The sequence below is a fragment of the Felis catus genome, chromosome E3 (assembly GCF_018350175.1).
Source record: "Felis catus isolate Fca126 chromosome E3, F.catus_Fca126_mat1.0, whole genome shotgun sequence".
Classification (NCBI taxonomy): domain Eukaryota; kingdom Metazoa; phylum Chordata; class Mammalia; order Carnivora; family Felidae; genus Felis; species Felis catus.
The window spans coordinates 39,550,656-39,572,004 of NC_058383.1; the positions used below are offsets into that span (position 1 = coordinate 39,550,656).

General features: G+C 59.6%; 3 protein-coding genes across 5 annotated transcripts; 2 read left to right on the forward strand and 1 right to left on the reverse strand.

The window, feature by feature from the left end:
* Window positions 1–119: 119 nt before the first annotated feature.
* NDUFB10 (NADH:ubiquinone oxidoreductase subunit B10) lies at window positions 120–3,143 on the reverse strand. Its single transcript, XM_003998947.6, has 4 exons — window positions 2,877–3,143; window positions 856–994; window positions 505–644; window positions 120–282 (listed from the first exon to the last, which is right to left on the reverse strand). The coding sequence occupies exons 1-4, from the start codon at window positions 3,022–3,024 to the stop codon at window positions 179–181; spliced, it is 531 nt and encodes a 176-aa protein (XP_003998996.3). The 5' UTR covers window positions 3,025–3,143; the 3' UTR covers window positions 120–178.
* A 2,046-nt stretch (window positions 3,144–5,189) lies between these two features.
* Window positions 5,190–12,279, forward strand: RPL3L (ribosomal protein L3 like). 3 transcript variants are annotated; one of them, XM_045047404.1, is made up of 10 exons: window positions 5,190–5,209; window positions 5,889–6,081; window positions 7,552–7,720; window positions 8,905–9,040; window positions 10,276–10,462; window positions 10,554–10,714; window positions 10,921–11,022; window positions 11,480–11,575; window positions 11,767–11,886; window positions 12,137–12,279. In XM_045047404.1, the coding sequence occupies exons 2-10, from the start codon at window positions 6,042–6,044 to the stop codon at window positions 12,191–12,193; spliced, it is 1,068 nt and encodes a 355-aa protein (XP_044903339.1). In that variant the 5' UTR covers window positions 5,190–5,209; window positions 5,889–6,041; the 3' UTR covers window positions 12,194–12,279. The 3 variants fall into 3 exon arrangements, with proteins under 3 accessions (XP_044903339.1, XP_003998997.2, XP_044903338.1); XM_003998948.6 differs by lacking the exon at window positions 5,190–5,209 and adding an exon at window positions 5,278–5,434; XM_045047403.1 differs by lacking the exon at window positions 5,190–5,209 and adding an exon at window positions 5,417–5,482.
* A 348-nt stretch (window positions 12,280–12,627) lies between these two features.
* MSRB1 (methionine sulfoxide reductase B1) lies at window positions 12,628–17,566 on the forward strand. Its single transcript, XM_003999032.6, has 4 exons — window positions 12,628–12,784; window positions 14,595–14,743; window positions 15,057–15,171; window positions 16,726–17,566. Exons 1-4 carry the CDS (start codon window positions 12,730–12,732, stop codon window positions 16,755–16,757), a joined length of 351 nt encoding a protein of 116 aa, XP_003999081.2. The 5' UTR covers window positions 12,628–12,729; the 3' UTR covers window positions 16,758–17,566.
* The last annotated feature ends 3,783 nt before the right edge of the window (window positions 17,567–21,349 follow it).

The following is a 21,349-nucleotide window of genomic DNA, read 5'->3' on the forward strand; positions in this document are numbered from 1 at the left end:
TGGTTTTTTTTTTTTTTTTCAAGGTTAGTAGCAGGTATATTTGAAGGGTGATGAAGCCAACGAAATGAATTAAGATTCGCCAATAGGTCAAATAAGGATTGAAAAAGACTAAAAGCCAATTTGATATTATCACTCTTTATTTCAGCAATAGTTCCGTATGGGGGCTGAAAGAGCTGCCTCACGCAGCGGCGGCCTCTTTAGCAGCTTTTCTCTCTGCCAGCATCCGCTGCTTCTGCTTCGCCAGGCACTTTCTGGCTGAATAATGGGCACCCAGGTCGTGATCTGAGGAAGAGATTGGGGGAGGGAAGTCATGGGCCAAATCTACCAAAGGCATAGACTGGAGTCTTCTCTAGAAGCAGAGAAAGAAAAGGCAGCACAGATACCTGGCAGCAAACAGACCCCTCCCCCAACCAGTCAGCACACTTGGGCAGGAACGTTTGTAAAAAACCCTGACTGGAGAAAATGGAGGGTCGAAGGATGAGGCCAGTGTGGGGGCTCACGTACAGCGGTCCTGGTAGGCCTTGGCCACCTGGGCAAACTGCTCCATCTCCTTGGCGCAGTTCTCCCTGTAGCTCTCGCCTTCCCTCTGCTGACACGCCTTCAGCCTTTCCTGGATAATATTGACGATTTCTTGATCAACTTTACTGAAAGAAGAACCAAGAAAGTGGTCCACAAAGAATCCTTACCTGTACCCAGAGGTCATAGGTCGGGGCTCTCCACCCACAAGATGTGGGCCAAGCCCAGGAGGCATTCTTGTCAACCAACCACCATCCCAGGGTCTCCCCAGGGAAAGGGCCCAGCCAGGGATGCTCACTGTGCAAGGCTCAGTATTCCCTGACTTAAGAAGGGACATACTAGTCTCTCCTCCATTGCATTTCTGCTTCAAACATGCACAAGACATCCTTTTCCTGGCACTCGGTGATGTCTGGCACACGACGGAACTCCCGATGGTAGTAGTAATACCTGTTCTTCGCATGCTGCCGCTCTATAAACTCTGTAAAGAGAAAAACCCTACTTGTTTGGACAGGCCAGAGTCTGGGCTCTTAGCTTTGTTACTTCCACAAACCAAAGAAGCAGGTTTCCCAAATGTTCCCAGCTTTCACAAAGACTGCCATTTGGACTCCTATAACAAGTGTGGCTGGTAGCCCTGGGCTACAAATGGTGACCTCCACCACTTACGGAGGGTTCCTGGGAGCCAGGCACGTTGTCTCACTCGGTCCCCAAAACAATCCTATGGGGTGGGTCCTTTTCAGTACACCGAGGCCCAGAGAGATAAAGGATTCAGAACCCACGCTCTGCAAGCCCACACCCTTCTCCAGATCCTCCTGTGGGCCAACCTCGCCCACCGCACAAGGTCTCCACCCTGTAGGCAGTCGGCCCGTGCCAGTTTCCACCACTGACCTTCTGGCCTCAACTTCCCCACCGGTAAACTAACGAGTTGGAACTGGTGCGATCTCATCCCTCCAGACGTATAGAACACTTTCTAGGGGCGCCTGGGTGGCTCAGTCGGTTAAGCGTCCGACTTCAGCTCAGGTCGCGATCTCACGATCCAGGAGTTCGAGCCCCGCGTGGGACTCTGGGCTGATGGCTCAGAGCCTGGAGCCTGCTTCCGATTCTGTGTCTTCCTCTCTCTCTGCCCCTCCCCCGTTCATGCTCTGTCTCTGTCTCAAAAATAAATAAAAACGTTAAAAGAAAAAACTTTCTAAAAAATCATTACAAAAAAGAGGAGTGGATCCATTGCCGTGCCTTTTCCAGATGTGGGGGTCTGATTTGTTGACTTTATCCCAACAAGCCACCAGGGCATGGCGCTCACTCCAAATGTTTTGTTGTTGAACGAATGAATTGGTTAATTATATTTTTTTTTTTAATTTTTTTTCAACGTTTTTTTATTTTTATTTTTGGGACAGAGAGAGACAGAGCATGAACGGGGGAGGGGCAGAGAGAGAGGGAGACACAGAATCGGAAACAGGCTCCAGGCTCCGAGCCATCAGCCCAGAGCCCGACGCGGGGCTCGAACTCACGGACCGGGAGATCGTGACCTGGCTGAAGTCGGACCCTTAACCGACTGCGCCACCCAGGCGCCCCGGTTAATTATTTTTTTAACGGAGGCTCCATGCCTAGCGTGCAGTCCAACACATGGCTTGAACTCACAACCCTGAGATCAAGACCTGAACTTGAGATCAAGAGTGGGATGCTTAACCCACTCAGCCACCCTGGCACCCTTGAATTGGTTAATGGATGAATTGCTTAGCATTAGTGACTGAGGGCAGTGTGTGCTCCTGCTACGGAGCGAGCTGAACAACAAACTGGGCAACAAAGAGCTGTTTTAAACATCTACCTGGTTTGGACCACGGTTGGGGGTATCTGGACAGCTCTTAAGCTTGGGCACACACGGAGTACAAGTCACAGCATATCTAGGTCGAGGGGACCTCGGCCATCCCCTGACTATCCGGGTCATTTTGTAGGCGTGCAGAGGGTTAGCAGAGAACCCTTCAACAGCCGTTTGCTGACTGCCTACTGTGCACAACTCAGGATGCAAAGCGTGCAGGGAGAATGGGGTTTAACAAGCCTCAGGCCAGGGTGCGATCCGCACACACCCCCTAATATTTGGGCGAGCCTGGAGACCAGGGGTGCGTGGAGAGTTCCCCCAGGCGGCGAGGGCCGGAAAGCAATGAGGGGTCTTGGTGCAGAAGCGAGGGGTGTTCCTAGGGTGCAGTGGAAACGGGATGGGGGTCCAAGGAGGCGACGAGACCCCAGGTGTCCGGGTGGGGACGACGGGGACCGGTCACAGGGGCGAAGCCCTAGGTGCGACGGAGTATTCCAGATTGGGCGGCGGGGGGCCCTGGGGAGCGGTGAGGCCCAGATGGGGTTCGTACCTCTCACTAGGGTCACAGGTCGGTCCACGAGGAGATCGAAGGCCTTCGTCACATAGGTTATGGGGTTGGGCAGCGAGGTCTGCGGCGAGGGCGCCGGTGTGCGGCGCGGGGGCTCGGGGTACACGTCCTTATCCCAGCTATCCGGCATGGCGGCGGCGTGCGGTGGGGCTCTTCTCTCGGACGAGCGAGCCTGGCCTCTGACCGGTTACCACGGCCTAGTTCGCCCGCAGCAGAGGACAACCTAGGGCGGCTGCGCCGGCGCAAGGCGGCCGGCACTCGCGAGGCACCATGGGACTTATAGTTCTCCCGCAGCAGAGGCCGCTGTAGGACAGCTGCGCCTGCGCGGGACTGCCTGCGCTCGCGAGGCACCATGGGACTCGTAGTTCTGCAGGCCCGCCCAATGGTGGGCTCGGGAAACCCCTCCCAGCGCGGGGGCTGCGGCTTGTGTGCTGTGCGCTAGACGCTGGTCTCGGCGCTTGGAATACGCCAGTGGAGAAAACAGAGGCCCCTGCTTACGTTCTAAGACGAGACAAACACTGGAAGAAGCAGACTATTCATTCAGTTTCTTTGGTGTGCAGGTACGTGGCAAGTGCAGTAGGCGGCAAGATGAACAGAGCTGGGCCCTTCTGGAGAACTCAGACCGGTAGAACAACCAAAAAACACAACAAAGTCAACAAATAAACTACCAAATGCCCCACTCTTTCAGGAAGCCTTCCTGAATTGTCCCTTCCCTGCAGCCTTCTCTGGGCTCCACTGTGTCTTCCAGAGCCCCTCATGGACTGGCCAATGCCAGTAAGCTTAGGGGGCCTTTCTGGGGCAGAACAAGAGGCAGGGCTTGCCCTTGGGGCCCTCACCCACAGGGAGAAGTGGCTCCTATGCTGGACACAGAGTGCTCTGGTCTGGGACTGATGTTTCTGTCCCGGCCCCGAGCACTGTTGTGCCCCCTGGGGTAGCTCCACTGACCAGGGCCCTGTTGATCACCTTCCGTGATCTCCTTATCTGGCATGGCCCTCGGCCAGGACCACGGAGGGTGCTGGTCACTTCATGCCTGGAGGCCGGGGTCAGGGACATGGAGCCATCAACTCTACGGATGCACAGGATCTGGGGTCACAGAAATGTCAGATCGTGAAATCACGAACCCTTAGAAACACACACTGTCAGACCAAAAGAATCTTAACATTGGCCTGTACCGTGGGGATGAACAAGGGGATCCCACAGAGCCAGGCCCGATGCCACCGCTATGGCTCACCAGAAGAATATGAGAAAGCAGAGAACTCGATTAAAGCAAAGCACGGGAGTGGCATCTTTCCGCTGCTGTTTGGTAGCAGAGGGGCTTGGGGATCATGTAGCAGAAGCAGGAAAAGGCATACGAGAGGGAGGAGCCCAAGTAGCTTGTGGCTCTGTGCCCGGCCCCCTGGTTCTTGGCCCGTGTGCCAGGAACCGTTCCTACCACAGCCGCCTGTCTTGCTGTGCTCAAGGGCCTCAGCATGGGTGGCCTTCCCTTTGCCCTGAGTGCGCGGGTGTCCCTTCTTTTCTTTTCTTTTCTTTTTTTTTTATGTTTTATTATTTATTCTTGAGAGAGAGAGAGAGAGAGACAGAGCTTGAGCGGGGGGAGGGGCAGAGAAGGAGACACAGAATCCCAAGCAGGCTCCAGGCCCTGAGCTGTCAGCACAGAGCCCAACACAGGGTTTGAACTCACAAGCTGTGAGATCGTGACCTGAGCCCAAGTCGGACGCTTTACCGACTGAGCCACCCAGGCGCCCCTGCGGGTGTCCCTTCTGTGCTTCCTCCGCTCAGGTAGTCTCTCTCCCCCTGGGCCACTCCTGGGGCTGAGGGTTGCCCCTTCCCAGTGATTTAATTCCTGTGGGGCTCAGCCCAAAGTGTTACAAGTTCTTTTGTCATTAACAACAGCAATGACAGAGAATTGTGACATTTTACTAGCACAAAATCTTAGCGCCAGCAAGGCAGGGTCCCCAGGCCCTCAGAGACATTTCAGGCCTGTAAAACTGACTCTATCTATAGGTTCAGAACTTGATAAGCGTAGAACCTTTGTTCTTGGATGACAGCTATTCCCACCCCCGGCCCCCGGCACCCCAGGCAGTTTGACCAGGCCCTGCTCGCAGCCCTCAGGACGAGACAGGAACAGCCAGCCAAGTGGACCAGACCCTCCTGACCGCAGCTGCCTGAGAGAAGCCCTCTCCCCAACCTGGGCTCCTTGACTCTTTACCGGGCCGACTTGTTCCTGGCCTGGGAGGGCAACACAAGGCAGAAAACGAAGTGGTGTGACCCAGTCCCGGGGCCCTTGAGGAAAGCAGTGACAGGCCTGGCTCCAGGTATCCCCACCCCAGCCTGCCCATCGGATGCCCCCTCTCGCTCCGCCCCAGGCCAGGCCTGCTCCTGGCACCAGAGCCCATGACCGCCACGGAACATGACCAAGCTCTTCTGCCAGGGGCTAAATCTGGGACCTGGCTGCCGGGCGTTCTGGCCCTGCCATTCGACCTCCAGCGCCTGTCGGGGAGGCCCCTTCCTTTCCTGACCTGCCGGGACGGGCTGCCATGGTCAGTGGGCTAGGGGGCTGGAGCCAGGCAGCTTCCTGGGAGGGGCAGGTGGGCTTCTGGAGTCTCTTCCCAGCAGGGGTGGTCCTTGGGCCTGTTAGGGAGGAGGTGACTGAAGGGGACAACAGGGGGCCAGAGCTCAGGCTGCCAGGCCTGGAATGGGCAAGAAGATAGACAGATGGCTGTGCCTCCCTGTCCCTCTAGCCCTTGGCCACAGTGTGGGCCTGTCCCTCCTGGGCCCAGCAGGCTGAGCCCACTAAAGCGGGCAGCCTGTGGGTGAGGAGAGCTTGGTGCTGGCTCTGTCCCTAAGACACTGTCCGTGAGCCGACCTGCCCTCCTTCCCTATAGATAGATGGGACACTGAAGACCACCAGGGCCCCGTCTGGGGTCTCTGACTCACTTCTCCGGGCCCAGAGACGCCCCAGCTCTGACTGTCCCCTCCTCCTCCCACCCCCAGTCCCACCGGAAGTTCTCTGCCCCTCGGCACGGACACCTGGGCTTCCTGCCCCACAAGAGGAGCAGCCGGCACCGGGGCAAGGTGAAGACTTGGCCTCGGGATGACCCCAGCCGGCCGGTGCACCTCACGGCTTTCCTGGGCTACAAGGCTGGCATGACGCACACTCTTCGAGAAGTGCACCGGCCGGGGCTCAGTGAGTGGCTGCGGGGGGACACGGGGGTGGGGGAGGGTGTGGAGCATCCAGGACACTGACTGTCATCAAGCCCTGACCGCTGGCCACCCCTCGAGGTGTGTTCTGTCATCGCCCCCGGTTTACAGATGAGGAAATTAAGCAGTTATGAAACTTGCCCATCACCAGTCCGTAAGTGGGAGAGCTACAGTTCAAAGGCAGGTGCCCCGATATACCTTTTGTTTTGAGATCATTGTAGAATCCCATGCACCCGTGACCCAATTTCCCGACGGAAACATCTTATAAACTACGGTAATATGTCACAACTGGTTATCGACATGGATACAACCTACCCATTGTGTTCACGTTTCCTGTGCGTGTTTAGTTCCATGCGGCTCTGCCACGTGTAAATGTGTGTACCGTGGAACATTCCATCCTCACGGGAGTCCTTCCTGCTGCCCCTTTATAGCATCAGCCACCACCCCTCCAACTTTGTGGCAGCTACTCATGTGTTCTGTTCATCACCTCATATATGTGTGTATGTATATACATACATATATTTTTTTGAGAGCGAGGGAGTGTGAGAGGGGGAGGAGCAGAGAGAGAGAGGGAGAGAGAATCCCAAGCAGGCTCCATACTGACGGTGTGCTTTATCCCACGAACCGTGAGATCATGACCTGAGCTGAAATCAAGAGTCAGACGCTTAATCGCCTGAGGCACGCAGGCTCCCCATCTCCTGATATGTTTCTTTTAGACTTGCTTTTACTTTGTTTTAGTGTCAGTAATAACATCTATGAAATCACGGGTTTTGGACAAAATACAGGTATTTTTCTAGAGCTCATCAACGTATATTCACAACTGTTAAAATTTCAACGGCTTGGGGCGCCTGGGTGGCTTGGTCGGTTGAGCGTCCGACTTCGGCTCAGGTCATGATCTCACGGTCCGTGAGTTCGAGCCCCGCGTCGGGCTCTGTGCTGACAGCTCAGAGCCTGGAGCCTGTTTCAGATTCTGTCTCCCTCTCCCTGACCCTCCCCTGTTCATGCTCTGTCTCTGTCTCAAAAATAAATAAACGTTAAAAAAAAATTTTTTTTAAATAAAATTTCAACGGCTCAAGTGCTCTCCACTAAAGGAGTCCCGACCCTGCCCTTCGGGGGATGCTGCCCTGGCTGTTGGCTCTCCTCGCCCATTTCCAGAGGGTCTGATGGGGAAACTGAGGCAGGGAGCAAGTCAGGCGTTGTCTGAGATCTCAGAGTCAGAGCTAGCAGAGACCACTTCAAGGGCCCTGCCCAGCACCTGCTCCTTGCCCCAGATGGAGCAGAGAGAAGGGGCAGGGAGGGTGCAGGCTGGGGGCCGGAGGTCAGTGGGAGCCCTAAGGCCATGGTGCTCCACCCTCCCTTGGGCAGGAGGGGCTGTGGTTGGCTCTTCCACTCCATCCCCTTTCCCCGTGGGTCCCAGAGGCCCTCCTCCATGCCCCTGTCTCTGGGTCCCCTCCAGAAATTTCGAAGCGGGAGGAAGTGGAGGCAGTGACGATTGTGGAGACGCCGCCTCTGGTGGTGGTCGGCGTTGTGGGCTACGTGGCCACTCCTCGAGGCCTGCGGAGCTTCAAGACCATCTTTGCAGAGCACCTCAGTGATGAGTGCCGTCGCCGCTTCTACAAAGACTGGTGAGCGTTGCCCCCGGGGGGACCACGTGTGGACTGGCACGAGGGGGGTGGGAAGTGGCAACAGTGTATGGGAGGCAGGAAAGTGTTTGTGGGGGAGGTTGCCTTCAATTCAATGAAAGACAAGTACTAGGGGGCTGGAGTGGAAATTGGGGTAGAGGAAGCGCATGTTCTAATCCCCAGGGTTAATTAAGGGACTAATTTGATGAAATGTTAGAGTCGGCTTCCTAGCAGCCAGGGTGAAAAGGGAAATAGCTTCCTAGCAGCCAGGGTGAAAAGGGAAATAGCTAGCTGACAAGCTCTTCTCCTCAGAAAGGAAGGCATTTGGGGGCACTCAGTCCTGAAAGGGAAGGCCCACGTGCCCAAGGAACCTCACCGACACCCCCATCCTTATGGAGTTAGAGGCATAGCCCGGTCCTGGCCCTCTCTGGGAGGTAATAAGTTTGGGCTTCTGAGCCAGCACGGGCTGTACGACCACAGGTGAGCTGGCTCACCTCTTAGAGCCTCTTAGATTGATTCCCCCCCCCATCACAGACACCACCAGATGGAGACACCATCCGATGGAGTAATCCCTGTGTCATGAGGCTGCCGTGAGGATTAAATGAGCAGTGTGTCAAGTGCTCAGCACACAGAAAGTGCTCACCGAGTGCCAGCTGGCCTTGTTTCTGTTCTTTCTACTGTTATCAATTTGGCCCTCATCCAGGGCCTTTGACTTTTGTGAGCTCTCGTTTCTTCCTCTGTAGAATGGGGACAGTACATCCACCCTCCAGAGTTTGGGGGAGGGTTGGGAATGACGCGGCGTGGCGCCTAGCCAGTACTGGCCGTTGGCCCTAGAAGCGGGGTCTGCGGCCGCAGCGGTGTAGGCAGGTGGCCGTGGCGCCGGCCAGCACGCGCCTCCCTCGAGCTCGGGCGCATCTGACGCTCACACGCAGGCCTCAGGAGGCGGGAGCGCGTCCGCTCTGTACAGGAGGAGCCGGAGACCCGGAGAGGGAGGGGCAGTCTGTGCTTGACGACGGGGAGCCCCGGGGGAGGGCCCCGCGGTGGCCTCCCCGGGAAGGGAAGGAGGGAGGAGAGGACATCCCCTGCCCTGAGGGGCCTGTGGGGTGGGCTGTGGGCGCGTGGGGGCTGGGCAGGCCTGGGCAGCTGCCCCGGCTGGCCCCTCTACGTGTCTCCTGCGTGTGGCTCAGGCACAGGAGCAAGAAGAAAGCCTTCACCAAGGCCTGCAAGAGGTGGCGAGACGCCGAGGGCAAAAAGCAGCTGCAGAAAGACTTTGCCGCCATGAAGAAGTACTGCAAAGTCATTCGCGTCATTGTCCACACTCAGGTCAGCCCTGCCACCTCGTCCGCACCCGGTCTGCCGGTCCACTCCCTGGGCCCAGCTTCCAGGAGCCCTGGCAAATGTCAGCCTAAAAATACCACGGGCCGGGGCACAGCCCCAAAGGGCTGGGGGACTGGCTGTGCTGGCCTCCCGCAGCCCCGGGGATGGGCGTCCGTGTGCTCTGAGGGCTCTGGGCCGTCCGCCACGCCTAGTGGTCAACCAAGGCCCTGACACGCCCCACGAGGCCTGGATCTCCTGCCAATGTCCAGTGTAGAGGGCCAGCCACCTCCCGTTGGGTCCTGGCACAAGGTGTGTGTGAGTCAACATTCGTACGTGGGGCCTGGCTTGAGTGGGCTGACAGGTTGCTAACACCTTCTGGCTTATTCTGGAACAGTCCTTGGCATCTTGTCCTCAGGGAAGGCTTGCGTAGGCCTGGAGCAGCACCCCTCTGCTCCCCTGCCTCGGTTACTGCCACACTTGCTGTTCCCGGTTACACGTGTCATTGGTCGTGTCCGTTTCCCTTTACAGACTAGCTCCACGGGGGCAGGGCCGTGGCTGCCTGTTCAGTGCTGTGCCCCCAGCACCCCAGCCACCGAGAGCCCTGTATGCAGTAGGTGCTCCATAAGTACATGTTGAGCACTGGGCTGTGACTTGCGTCCCTGCTTCCACCTGTGTGTCCCCGCAGCCCGTGTCTCACACAGCAGCAGCCAGAGGTGTCTAAAAACGTGAACCAGATTGTGCCACATCCTGCACTTAGAATAAAGCCCAAGCCTCTCCCTTCAAGTCTGGCCCGGGCAGGGCCCAGCTCACCTCTGACTTCATCGTGCACCACGTTCCTCCTTGCTCACCACGGTCTAGACATACTGCTCTCCTTTCTAGCCCACCAGCTCCCCAGGATCTTCCCTGCCACAGGGCCTTTGCACAGGTGGTTCCCTCTGCTCCCCAAACTTTCAGATCTTCACTCAGTAGCTCCTTCTTGTTATTGAGGGGTGTCCCCTCAGAGGACACGTACTGCTTTACGTGCAGCAACTGTCCCTGCTGCCCCCAATATTCCATCAGAATATTCAGTCCTCCCCAGTGCCCAGCACAGAACATAGCATATCGAAAGACTGGAGCACTGGAACATCTGCTGAATGCATGTATGCATGAAAGCCTGCTGGGGGTCACCAGCCAGTCATGCCAGGTCTGCGGTTGGGGGGTGCAGCCCTCTGGGAACCGACTGGCCGGGCCATGTCCTGCAGATGAAGCTGCTGCCTTTCCGGCAGAAGAAGGCCCACATCATGGAGATCCAGCTGAATGGCGGCACGGTGGCTGAGAAGGTGGCCTGGGCCCAGGCCCGGCTAGAGAAGCAGGTGCCGGTGCACAGTGTGTTCAGCCAGAGCGAGGTCATCGATGTCATTGCTGTCACCAAGGGCCGGGGGGTCAAAGGTAGGGCTGGGTGGGGACGGTGGCTCCGGGAAGGCTGCCTGGAGGGGGTGGGGGCCAGACTGGCCTCTAAGCCCGCCCCCACCCCCTGCAGGGGTCACGAGCCGCTGGCATACCAAGAAGCTGCCACGGAAGACCCACAAGGGACTGCGCAAGGTGGCCTGCATTGGCGCCTGGCACCCTGCCCGTGTGGGCTGCTCCATCGCTCGGGCCGGGCAGAAGGGCTATCACCACCGCACGGAGCTCAACAAGAAGGTGCGTCCGCAGTCCTGGTGGTGGAGGGACACTCGTGACCGGACCCCAGTGGGTAGGGTGCCTGACCTGGACGCTGCCTGGCCCCCCAAAGGCTCTGAAAAGCCCCTGCCGGTGCCTGGGTCTGAGCACCCGTGCGGATGGGTACAGACCTGCCGCTGGCTCCAGAGGCCACGTGCTGCCTGCCACGTGCCCTGCTCTCCTTACAGATCTACCGCATTGGCCGCGGGCTGCACACGGAGGACGGGAAGGTGGTCAGGAACAATGCGTCCACCAGCTACGACGTGACGGACAAGTCCATCACGCCACTGGTGAGGGGGTCTGGTGTGCACGTGTGGAGCAGGTGTGTGGGGTACCTCCCTGCCCCCAGAGCTCAGGCCCCAGCGAGCAGCCCCCCGGTGGAACAAACCCCTGCCGTCCCTGCATCCTCTGAGCCCCCTCGGCACACAGCTCACACTCCGACCGCCGTCATGGGTGTGGAGCACGGCAGCTCCAGCCGTGGCCTGGGACTCGGGCCGCCTGGGTTCAAGTCCCGGCTGCACTATGTAGCAGCTGCAAGGCCTGAACGAGTGATTCTGCTTCTCTGAGCCTCAGTGTCTCCCTCGCCAAGAGGGTTCGGTGAGATAAGGACTTAGAATGTGGCTCAGGTGCTGCCCTGGGGCCAGGGGCTGGCTCCAGCTCATGTGTGGGGAGCTCTCCCGGGGCTTGCAGCTGCCCCTAACACTGCAGCCCCTTTCGGAGCCTGGATCCTGACCCACCTCCCCGCAGGGCGGCTTCCCCCACTACGGGGAAGTCAACAATGACTTCGTCATGCTGAAGGGTTGCATCGCGGGCACCAAGAAGCGGGTCATCACGCTGAGGAAGGTCAGTGCCTCTATGGTGGGAGGGTCGAGGGACTGGCCTGCCCTGTCCTTCACCTTGCTCCCAAGAGGGTGGGAATAGGGAGAGCAAAAAGGGAGGGGTTCTGGCAGGAGCCGAGTGAGTGAGACCTTCCCGTGTGGCCTGGGGGTGGCGGGAGGCAGTGGGTGAGGACCTTGCATCTTGCTCCTCTCCAGTCCCTCCTGGTGCACCACAGCCGCCAGGCCCTGGAGAACATCGAACTCAAGTTCATCGACACCACCTCCAAGTTTGGCCACGGCCGCTTCCAGACGGCCCAAGAGAAGAGGGTGTTCATGGTGAGCCCACCTACCCCTTGTTCTCTGGGGCTCAGACCCCACACCCCTCTTGCACCACAGTTGGGGAGCTGGAGCAGATGAGGGTGGCTGGGGCGTCCCCTGCCCTCATCCAGAGGAGGGGCTTATAGGAGTCCAGTCCCGGGCACTGACTCGTGCGTGGAAAGAAAGCGGAGCAGAGGCTGGCCAGGGGCAGTATTCCCGGCTAGACCAACGTGGCGAGCGCTGCTGTCTCCTCCAACCCCCCAACCAGGGTCCCCAGAAGAAACATCTTGAGAAGGAAAAGTCCGAGACCTCGAGAGACCTGTAGGCGGCTTGGGATGGAGGGAGCCTGAAGGAAGCGCGGCGCGACCCCCGCCTGCCCCCTCTATATAATAAAGTGCGAAGGCGACTCTCCCCACGGTGTCTCAGAGTTGCGAGCGCGGAAAGGCGGGGGACCGCGGGTGGCCCGGGGGCTCCGCGGGCGGGCAGGACCCTTGCGGCGTGGCGCCGCTCCAAGCCGGCGCAGCTCAGCGGCGCCCCCTGGCGCTCGGGAGGGGCTGCCGAGCGCGGGCGTCGGGGACTCCGCTCCCTAGCCGTCCCGAGGAGCAGTCGGGGGCGGGGCCTGTGAGGAAACTGCGGGGGGCAGGTCCTCGCCCTAGGGAGAGATTGGTCCGCGGGAGGGGAGGGGGCGGGGCCTCCTGGAGGGTCGTGATTGGTCCTCTGGGGGGCGGGGCGTCATCCCGGATCCGGGCAGTGATTGGGCCTCGGGAGGAGGGGCGGGCCCCGGGCGCCGGCCCGGGGGCAGTCGGCCAGTGGCCTCGGATCTGTCCGAGGAAGCGGTCGCCCCGCCGTACTGTCGGCGCCATGTCGTTCTGCAGCTTCTTCGGGGGCGAGGTTTTCCAGAACCACTTTGAGCCAGGTCTGTTCTGTGACCTCCTGGGAGGGCAGCGGGGAGGGGGCGCGTAGTAGAGTGGGCGTCGCTGCTCTCGGGCGGTGGTGGAACCCTTGAGCCCCGGGAAGGGCGGACCCCACCGGGGGCGAATGTGATCGCGCGGGGAGCAGCGCATGTGAGTAAAGGGGACCGCGGAGTAGGGGGGTCTGGGGAGCCTGAAAAGTAGGGGTTCCTGAGTGGGAGAGGGGACATTAGAGCGAGGACGTTGCTGACCTCGAGGAGTGCGTGAGCAAGGCCGTTTCTGGGAGGGATCCGTGGGGTCAGGGTACAGGGAGGGGGTGACGCCGGTGGGGGGATCCGGATTGGGATCTGGACTTCAGAGGGACACGATCGAGTATCTTGTCCTAGGGCATCCCCCTGATGATAGCCCTGCCTTTTCCCCTCCCGGGTTCCTGGGATCCGCAAGGTAAGCTGGCAAGCACAGAGCTCTCCCTTCGGACCCAACGTGTCTTCCCGGGTGCCTCCCCCCATCTGCCCAGGGCCCTGGGGTTGGGTAACCAGGAGAGCCGCTGGACAACCAAGTGCCAGTGAAGTTTGACCAGACAGCTGGAGTGGGGGTGGGGTTGTTTGGGACGTGGACAACCGTCCCTCCAGGCCCCAGGCTTTGAGAGGCCCCGAGTTGTCCCCTTCTGGGCCGTGCTGTCTGGTAATGGCCTAATTTGGTAAAAATGTGCCCCACAGGCAAGACTAGGGCAGTGCACTGCCTCAGTGGGAACTTTTGGGTGTCAGCCCTCTAGGAGGCTGGGCGGTGACACTGGACATCTGTGGATGTCAGGTGTGGCACAGGACTCTCTAGGCAAAGCCCTCCACCGAGGCCCTCTGGCGGTAGGCCCCCAGTTGTCCTCAGGGGGCTCTGCCAGGCAGGAAGCTCCACTTCCACAGCAGCTGGGCATCCCCCTCTTGCTTCCTTCTCCAGTGGCTGGCAAAGGCTGTGTAGTTCATGGACTCTGGGGTAGGCTGTCCTCAGGGTGGGCACTGGGTGCGGGGTTCCCCTGTGGGGGGCCCCAAGCAGTTACCTGTTCCGCAGGTCGGTTTTGCAGCCTTTTTTCCCCCCCTCAAAGTGATCTTTTGGGGCTGGGTTAAAACCTGTTCTCTTCCCTGGGTCTCTGTCTTCCTGGGCCCCCTGTCTGGCCTGGAGACCTGTTTGGTGGGACCATTCTCTTCCCTCACAGAGAGCAGACCGGTGGCTGGGTGTCCAGCTCAGGGCCTCCCTGGCATCAGGAGCGGCCACTTGGAAGGGAGGTGGGCTGGGGTCTGCTGGGGTGGGAGTGCTGTCTCCTCATCATACTGTCTGGGCTCCTTCCTGACTGCACACCCTCGAGCTGTGTTTTGCATCACTCAGGCACTGCAGCTCTAAAACGGAAAGGTCCTCTTACAAAACAAAACTGAAAAAGGGGCTCCTGGCTGGCTCAGTTGGTGGAGCATTGGCCCTTTAGGCTTGTGAGTTCAAGCCCCACATTGGGCACGGAGCCTACTTGAAAAACAAAAAAAGCAACCACAAAACTAAGCTAAACTGGAAGGGTCTACATCACAGGACTGTGGATAAAGTTCAATGAGATAAGTGTGAGAAGTGGCTCTTCGTGGCACATGCCAAGGACCACTGAACGTGAGCTCAGTGGTGTGTTCCAGGCCTGGGAGTGGCAGGTGTCAGCGTGGGTAGAATGTGCAGCCCACCCTGCAGACGGACGGTGCTGTGTTCTCGCCCCGAGGATTTGGGCGCTCACCCCAGAGAGGCTGGAGCCAACGTGTCTGCCTTTGTCTTCCCTTCTGCCCCCAGGTGTCTATGTGTGTGCCAAGTGTGGCTACGAGCTCTTCTCCAGCTGCTCAAAGTATGCACACTCGTCCCCGTGGCCGGCCTTCACTGAGACCATTCATGCTGATAGTGTGGCCAAGCGTCCGGAGCACAATTCGCCTAAAGCCTTAAAGGTGGGTGGCAGCCCCAGGGGGTGGGGAGGGGTGTTGGCCAGGGAGAGCCTGAGGTGGCTGCTCCTTCTCTGCTTCCCCCACAGCTCTCGGGGCTTAGAGTCTGTCTGTGCCGGTCTTCTGGCCTCTGCCACCCTGCCTGGGGAGCCTGGGGTCCTGATGGAGACGGGGAAACAGGACTGCTTTCCCGTGCGGGCTCCGGGATGGAGGTCGACCTCTCCTGCCCACAGTTACTTTGGGAAATGGGTGGGGGGAGGACACCATCTCTGCTGGTGGCAGGGGGGCCATCGCTGCAGTTGTTTTGTGGTCTTTCCAGGTGTCCTGTGGCAGGTGTGGCAATGGGCTGGGACATGAGTTCCTGAACGATGGCCCCAAGCCGGGACAGTCCCGCTTCTGAATATTTAGCAGCTCGCTGAAGTTCATCCCGAAAGGTGAGCAGCTGGACACAGGCCTGTTGTACATTTCAGAGGCCCGGGGGTGGGGGACACACGGTTCTTGTCCACTCGCAGTGACGAAGCATCGGGACACCCAAGCACACTGCCCAGGAGCTGCCCAGGGCCACCCCAAAAAGGTGGCTGCAGGGCAAGGACAAGGGCAGGTGTCCCGATGGGTCACGTGTGCCCCAAAAAGGGGCATCTGTGGTGAAGGGCTTTCTGTGGGGGCCTGGACCTTCCCAGAGATTAGAGGGGGAGGCAAGGCCAGGCAGACGCTGAGGGCTGGGCTGTGTGGCCACGGCCTTGCTCCTCAGCCTCTCTGAGCTGGCCTCCTGCTCTGCATAGTGGGTGTGATCGCAGAGCCTCCTTCAGGGGCTGTTTGAGGACAGCCGCGTTGATGTGATGCACCTGGGGCCTGGCACACGGTAAGCGCTCCCGTGTGTCCTCCTGTTGGCAGGTCTTCCTTTTTTTTTTTTTTTTTTAGTGTTTATTTATTTTTGAGAGAGAGAGACACGCACACACAGCGTGTGAGCAGGGGAGGGGCAGAGAGAGAGGGAGACACAGAATCCAAAGCAGCTCCAGGCTCCGAGCTGACAGCACAGAGCCCGACGCGGGGCTCGAACTCATGGACCGCGAGATCACGACCTGAGCCGAAGTCGGAGGCTCAACTGACTGAGCCGCCCCAGCAGTGTTCTTATAACAGATTTCTCCACCCTCTGAAGGTGGAGTGTCCCTACGAAACCTTCCGTGAGCCAGAAGGGTGTGCAGAGAGGAGTGCCTCCCAGTTACCGGAAGTTCGCCTCGTGCCACTTCCTTGTTAGGAAAGCCCTTGTGCATCGGTGGCTGTTTTCAGTAACGGACAGAAATCCAGAGGAGTTTCACGTATGATACCTTATCGCTTAGGATTAAAGCCGCTGCCTCATTCACGTAGATAACGCGTGTGTAACGCACGTGAAGCGTAAAAGCAAAGTGGCCCACGTCTTGGGAACGAGGGCCCCGGTGCTGGGGTTTGTTCGGCAGCTGTCTCTCCTGTGGGTTTTTATCTGGGCGCAGCGTCGCCTCTGGGCCCTGGCCCTCTTGCTCGCACAGGTTCTCACAAGTCAGCACGTCTGTCTGCGCCGCCGGCCCCTCTGGACTCCTGCCCACGCTTGGTAGCTCCAATCCCAGCTCCCCACTTGCCGCCAGCAGGGCCGTGGCCAGTCCCTAATCTCAGTTTGGTCCTCTGTAAAATGGGCTTGCTAACAGCACATGCTGGCTGCTGTCCTGAGGGAGTGAGGCTAGGCGAGAGGGTCCGTGAGGCCGGCGATGGTAAGGTGTGACGTGATTTTGTCCTTTTGTAGTTACTGGCCTTTGTCCCGTGGAGGAAGGAGAGACTGGACTCTCCTGGAGGTGTCGGGGAACAAAATGGGGCACACAGGCTCCCCCAAGCCGGGCGCCCGGGTGCTCCCAGCTGCCCTGCTCTGCAGGCTGGAGCGGGGCGCCTAGCTCGGGGAATGGTGTCTGGAGCATAATTTAGCAGTGATTTGTGTTTCTCTCCGTCCGTCCTTTTAGGCAAAGGAACTTCTGCCTCTCAGGAGCCGTAGGCGGGCAGCACATACTTACTCTAGCCGGACACTGTGCTGTGGCCACTCTCCGGTCGTCCAACCTCGGAATCGGAACCCCAGACATCCAGACGGGGCGGGGAGGGGGGCTGGCTGAAGCGTCAGGATCTCGGCTCTGCACAGGTTCTCCTGAAGGCACTGCTCTGACACGATGGCCCACGCCCTGCTGCCCGGGGTGGGCCCGGAGGGCTCTGCTCATGTGGGAGCCTCAGGGAGGTGGGCTGGAAGCCTAGCTGGTCTCTGCATGACGGTACAACCCCACCTTCTCTTCTCCGCAGCCCCCTGCCCCCTCCCCGTCTGCCTGGACTCACCCCCGGGGAACCCAATTCTGAGCCTGGCTCTGGCCCTCGCCGAAGCTCATTCCCATCTCCCCCAGGCTGGGCCGTGAGGCAGGGTGTGGAGGGAGGCAGCCCTCGCCAGCTGCTCCGGCCCTGGTCACTACATGATTCACTCTGGTCAAAGCCTTCCAGGCAGCCAGAGTGGTGATGATCTGTGACGGCTGGAGGGGCAGGCCGGGGGCCGGACTTCTGGTCTAGTTACGAGAGGAGAGATCCTGAACCCAGTTTCACAACCTTGCCTCACTCGGGCTTAGGAAAGTGGCTGTTGCTCCATTTCCTGGATTGTACAAGGCCGGGGCCTACAGCCCGCACCTTCCCGGGAAGCAGTGACTGTGCCTTCCTGTACCTGCTCTGAAGCCCTTGCTGTCCGGGAAGGTGGGTGATGCCGAAGCCCCCTCCCGTCTTAACTCCTGTCTCGAGTAATCAGGAGATCAGTAAACAAACGGAACACGGGCTCGCTGTCTGCATTCACACCAGGGATGCGGGGACACAGCGCTTTACTTGTTCCACAAATATTTACGGAGTGGTGCTGCCTGCTGCTGGGGAGGCGGCGGTAAGACAGACAGACAGACAGACAGACAGACAGACAGATGGGCCTCCCTCAGGGCCTTCCCCTGTGTTTGGGGAGACAGGAAGTTCACATCAGATGATGATCAGGGCTGTGAATATGTACCCCAGAGGAAGGACGCTCGATTGTGTGTGTGGTGGTGGGGGGGGCGATAACCCTCTGGTTATTCCCCAGTTCCAAATGCATAATTGGAGCAGACATACTCAGGAGCTGGGAGCATCCCCACGTTGCAAGGATTGGAGCCTGCAGGTGTGAGGACAAAAGGGCAAAGGTGGTGGATGAGGGATGAGGTTAGAATGGCTGGAGGGGTGGGTGGCGGGAAGGACGGCCAGTGATACTGCTGGTCTGTCTGGTCTGCTCATTCCTTGGAAATGGGACTCCGCCCCTTCCCTGATCCCCAGCCACAGGCTAGGGGTCCCTGCTCTGGCGGTGGCGGGGGGGTGGGGGCCTGTGCAGGTGCTGCGGGCTCACTGTGTGACCTTGGGCAGAGCACTTAACCTTCCTCTGTGGAGCCCAGCCTGTCTCCTGGGTGGGGCTGTGGCAGGGGGTGTCACAGCTGTGCGGGTTCTGAGTGTATGTCACCCTGTGGGGTTAGATCTCTCAGACACCAGCTTGGTCACTGGGTCGTCTGTGCAGAGGGAGTTGTGCAATGGGAGGGGTCAGCACTGACAAAAAGCACCAGGGAGGACCATGCTGAAGAACCCCATTCGGGAGAGTGGCAGCCTCCTTCTCTAGAAAACATCTCCACTGGCTGGGGGGCCAGTAGTGACTGCACCTGCTAGAAAACTGCCTCCTGGGACCACACAGGGTGTGCCCTTCACCCCATGACTTCAGTCCTATCTCTGCTGGACTTCTCCCTGCATGGACCCCTCTGTGTCCCTAGTTGGGGCTGTCCCAGTCACCTGGGATCATCATCGGCCCTGGGGCACTGCCTAGCACAGCCTGTGACCCATACACTCGGAGGCTAGCGGCCAGTCTTGGCCAAGGGCAAGCCCACGGTAGGTGAGCAGTGACTGAAAGCTCAGTGTGTTTCTATAGGCAACATCACCCTGGTGGGGCAGGGCAGGAACAGGAGGCTTGGAGACTCGGGAGACTTGCCTCAGGCCTCGGGCTCTCTCTGCCCACACTGTCTCTTTCCTCTTTTCTATGCCCCAAACGAGGAACAGTGGCCCTGGGAACATGGTGACCATCTTTTGAGCACAGTCTGAAGGCAGGAAGCATGTTGAAGGGGCCTAGCAGTGGGGAGGCAGCTAGCTGAGTGGTCAGAGGGAATCTCCAGGCCCAGGGCTAGGGCGGACCTCGGGCTTTGCTTACCTCTCCCGGCACCCCTGGCTCAGCAGGTCCCTGAGTAAACTTGGCCCAGGACCAGGCTGGCCTCCTTCAGCAAATTGGGTGGATGTGTCCAGGACATGCCCCTGGGGCTGCCTCTCGGGGGCCAGATCTCCAGCAGGACAGGCTGGAGGGCCTGCCGGAGCCTGGGTGAGGCTGGTAGGGACACTGTGAGGGACAGTACCTGACTGCCTGCACTCCACGGGCCCCATACAGGTTCACTGGGGGTGGGAAGGGCTGGAAGCAGGGTCCTTGGAGGGGTGGAGGAAGAAGGGTGGTCCCCTTTCATCAGGAGCCTGGAAAAGGATGGCTATGGGCAGGGCCTGTCTGCCAGGGGCTGGGGTGGGAGTGAGTTGTCTCTTGTGGAAACAGATCCCCTCACCTCCTTCTTCTTGCTGGGTTACACCATAACCTTTGGCCTGCAGCCCTACTTCCTCCTGAGAAACAAAAGACGTTTTGAGAACCCGGCTCCCTCCCTCCCCCTCCAGCGCCCCCTCCCTTGCCAAGTGGACCCTCCAGGGCACAGCCTCGCAGACAAGTGTTCTGTTCAGGGGCAGACGGCTCCCCATGCTCTGTCAACACCAGTCAACAGCGGCCGGCAGGCCCGTGCACGCGGGGGCACCCAGGGCAAGGGAGGAAGTGGTATGTGTCTGGGATCCCGCTGATCCCCTGTAGGGGCCCGCGGCCCTGCTCAGGAGACGCTGGCAGGGTGCGTGAGTGACCCAACCGTGCTTGGGACTTGTGCTCACTCACGGCTTTCGTTTTCTCTGGGTGACAAGTGCCAGGGAGAGCCGTGACCTTGGTGGGGGTGCGGCCGATTCGTAGGTCCCAGGAACCCTGTGACTCCGTGCACGAATGTGGGCTGGGCAGGCAAGTGGGAGGGGGCGCCCAGAGAGGATGGTGGAGGTCACCGCCAAGCCAGCGTCCGGGTCCCCACCCTCATACGAGGTCCTGGTAGGGGACGTAACGCGATGAACCCCTTCGGAGGCCACCAGTTAGCGAGCGGCGCAGGGACTGTGTGCAGCACCCACGGGCAGGGGGCGAGCTCGCTCCGCGCTGCGCGTGCGCCAGGGCCGGTCTGAGAGGCCCTGCAGTTCCCCGAGGCGCCGCCAGGGGCGCAGCAGCGGCACCTCCGACGGCGAGGGCTGATCCAGCCCCCTCCAGGGACACCGTGACCCAGCGGTGCTCAGTGGTGAGCGCCGGCGTCCTCCAGCCCGCTCGGCCACGCCGGCCCAGCCTGCCAGTACCCGGAACACAGGTAACTGAGGCCTCCTGGCGTCCGACGGTGCGAGGGCCGGCGGTGTAGGGGCCCCATTTGGTAGGCTTCGCGAAAGTGACCTGTTGCTCCCAGCCCCTTCTCCAGGGCAGCCCCGCGGGACCCCCCTGCTCCCGATGCCCTTGCCTCTTCAGCCTGCGGCCCTTCAGCCTCCTCAAGTTGCTCCTGCTGCCATCCTGGCCCACCTGGGGCACCAGGTTCTGAGGGCACCACCTTCTCGCGTCTGTGCCCACTTCTCTCCGCAATGGTGACAGCCCCTAGCTAGCCTCCCCCAACCCGTGTGATCTCCGCCAAAAAAAAAAAAAAAAAAAAGACCAGAAACTTCCCTCTGTGGGTTCCTGCAGGCTCTGCTGGCTCTGGTCCCACAGATCCCGTGTCTCCAGCCACCTTTCCACTCCGTGAATGAGAGTAGTGTTATTTACCGCAGCTCCCGGGCTCCTGTTAACCGCCCCCCTTGCACGCAGACCCTTGCACCTGGGCCTCTAGGCCAGCCAGACTCCACTCTGAAACATGCCCCTGTGTTCCCGCCTTCTATACTTTGCTGTTCCTTCTTTCTCACCCCCTCCCCATGTGCCGGAATCCTTCTAGAAGCCTCTCCCAGTGGCTCTGCCCAGTGGCTCTCTCCTGCCCCCACGCTGCAGGGGTCCCGGGCTGGTCTCCTATATGTGTGCACAGACCGGGTCCCTGCGGTCCCCGCTTGCAGGCCTCAGCTCACCCCAGGTCAGAGAGCTCCTTCAAGTCAGTGTCCAAGGTGCAACTCATCGTGTTCCCTCCCCCACGCTGAGCCCCATGGGAGAGTGCACGGAGAAGCGGCCGAGGAGTGTATGTCAAATTGCACTGCCTTCTGCTCACTCTGTAGGGGTGAGCGAGCCAAGCCGCACATCTGTGTGAGCGTGTCTGTGGTCTGGGAGATGCAGGGACCCCGGGACCACCTGTCACCTTACCCCAGCCCTAGGATTCTGCTTACAGGAGCTCAGGGGCAGGAAGCACAGAGAAGATGGGGGGGTGGGGTCGGGGGTGGGTGGGCTTCCTGTGGCTGACAGGGGTGGGTGGGAGGAAGGAC

What these genes read in the sequence shown, in the direction of transcription:
- NDUFB10 (XM_003998947.6), bottom strand. Translation starts at nt 3,024, where the DNA reads ATGCCGGATAGCTGGGATAAGGACGTGTACCCCGAGCCCCCGCGCCGC. An exon ending in ACCTGTGACCCTAGTGAGAG is followed by an intron (nt 995 to 2,876) that starts GTACGAACCCCA and finishes TTCTCTTTACAG; the next exon opens with AGTTTATAGAGCGGCAGCAT. An exon ending in CAAGGCCTACCAGGACCGCT is followed by an intron (nt 283 to 504) that starts GTACGTGAGCCC and finishes TCTCTTCCTCAG; the next exon opens with ATCACGACCTGGGTGCCCAT.
- RPL3L (XM_045047403.1), top strand. Translation starts at nt 5,432, where the DNA reads ATGGTCAGTGGGCTAGGGGGCTGGAGCCAGGCAGCTTCCTGGGAGGGG. An exon ending in GCACGGAGCTCAACAAGAAG is followed by an intron (nt 10,715 to 10,920) that starts GTGCGTCCGCAG and finishes CTCTCCTTACAG; the next exon opens with ATCTACCGCATTGGCCGCGG. An exon ending in ACAAGTCCATCACGCCACTG is followed by an intron (nt 11,023 to 11,479) that starts GTGAGGGGGTCT and finishes ACCTCCCCGCAG; the next exon opens with GGCGGCTTCCCCCACTACGG.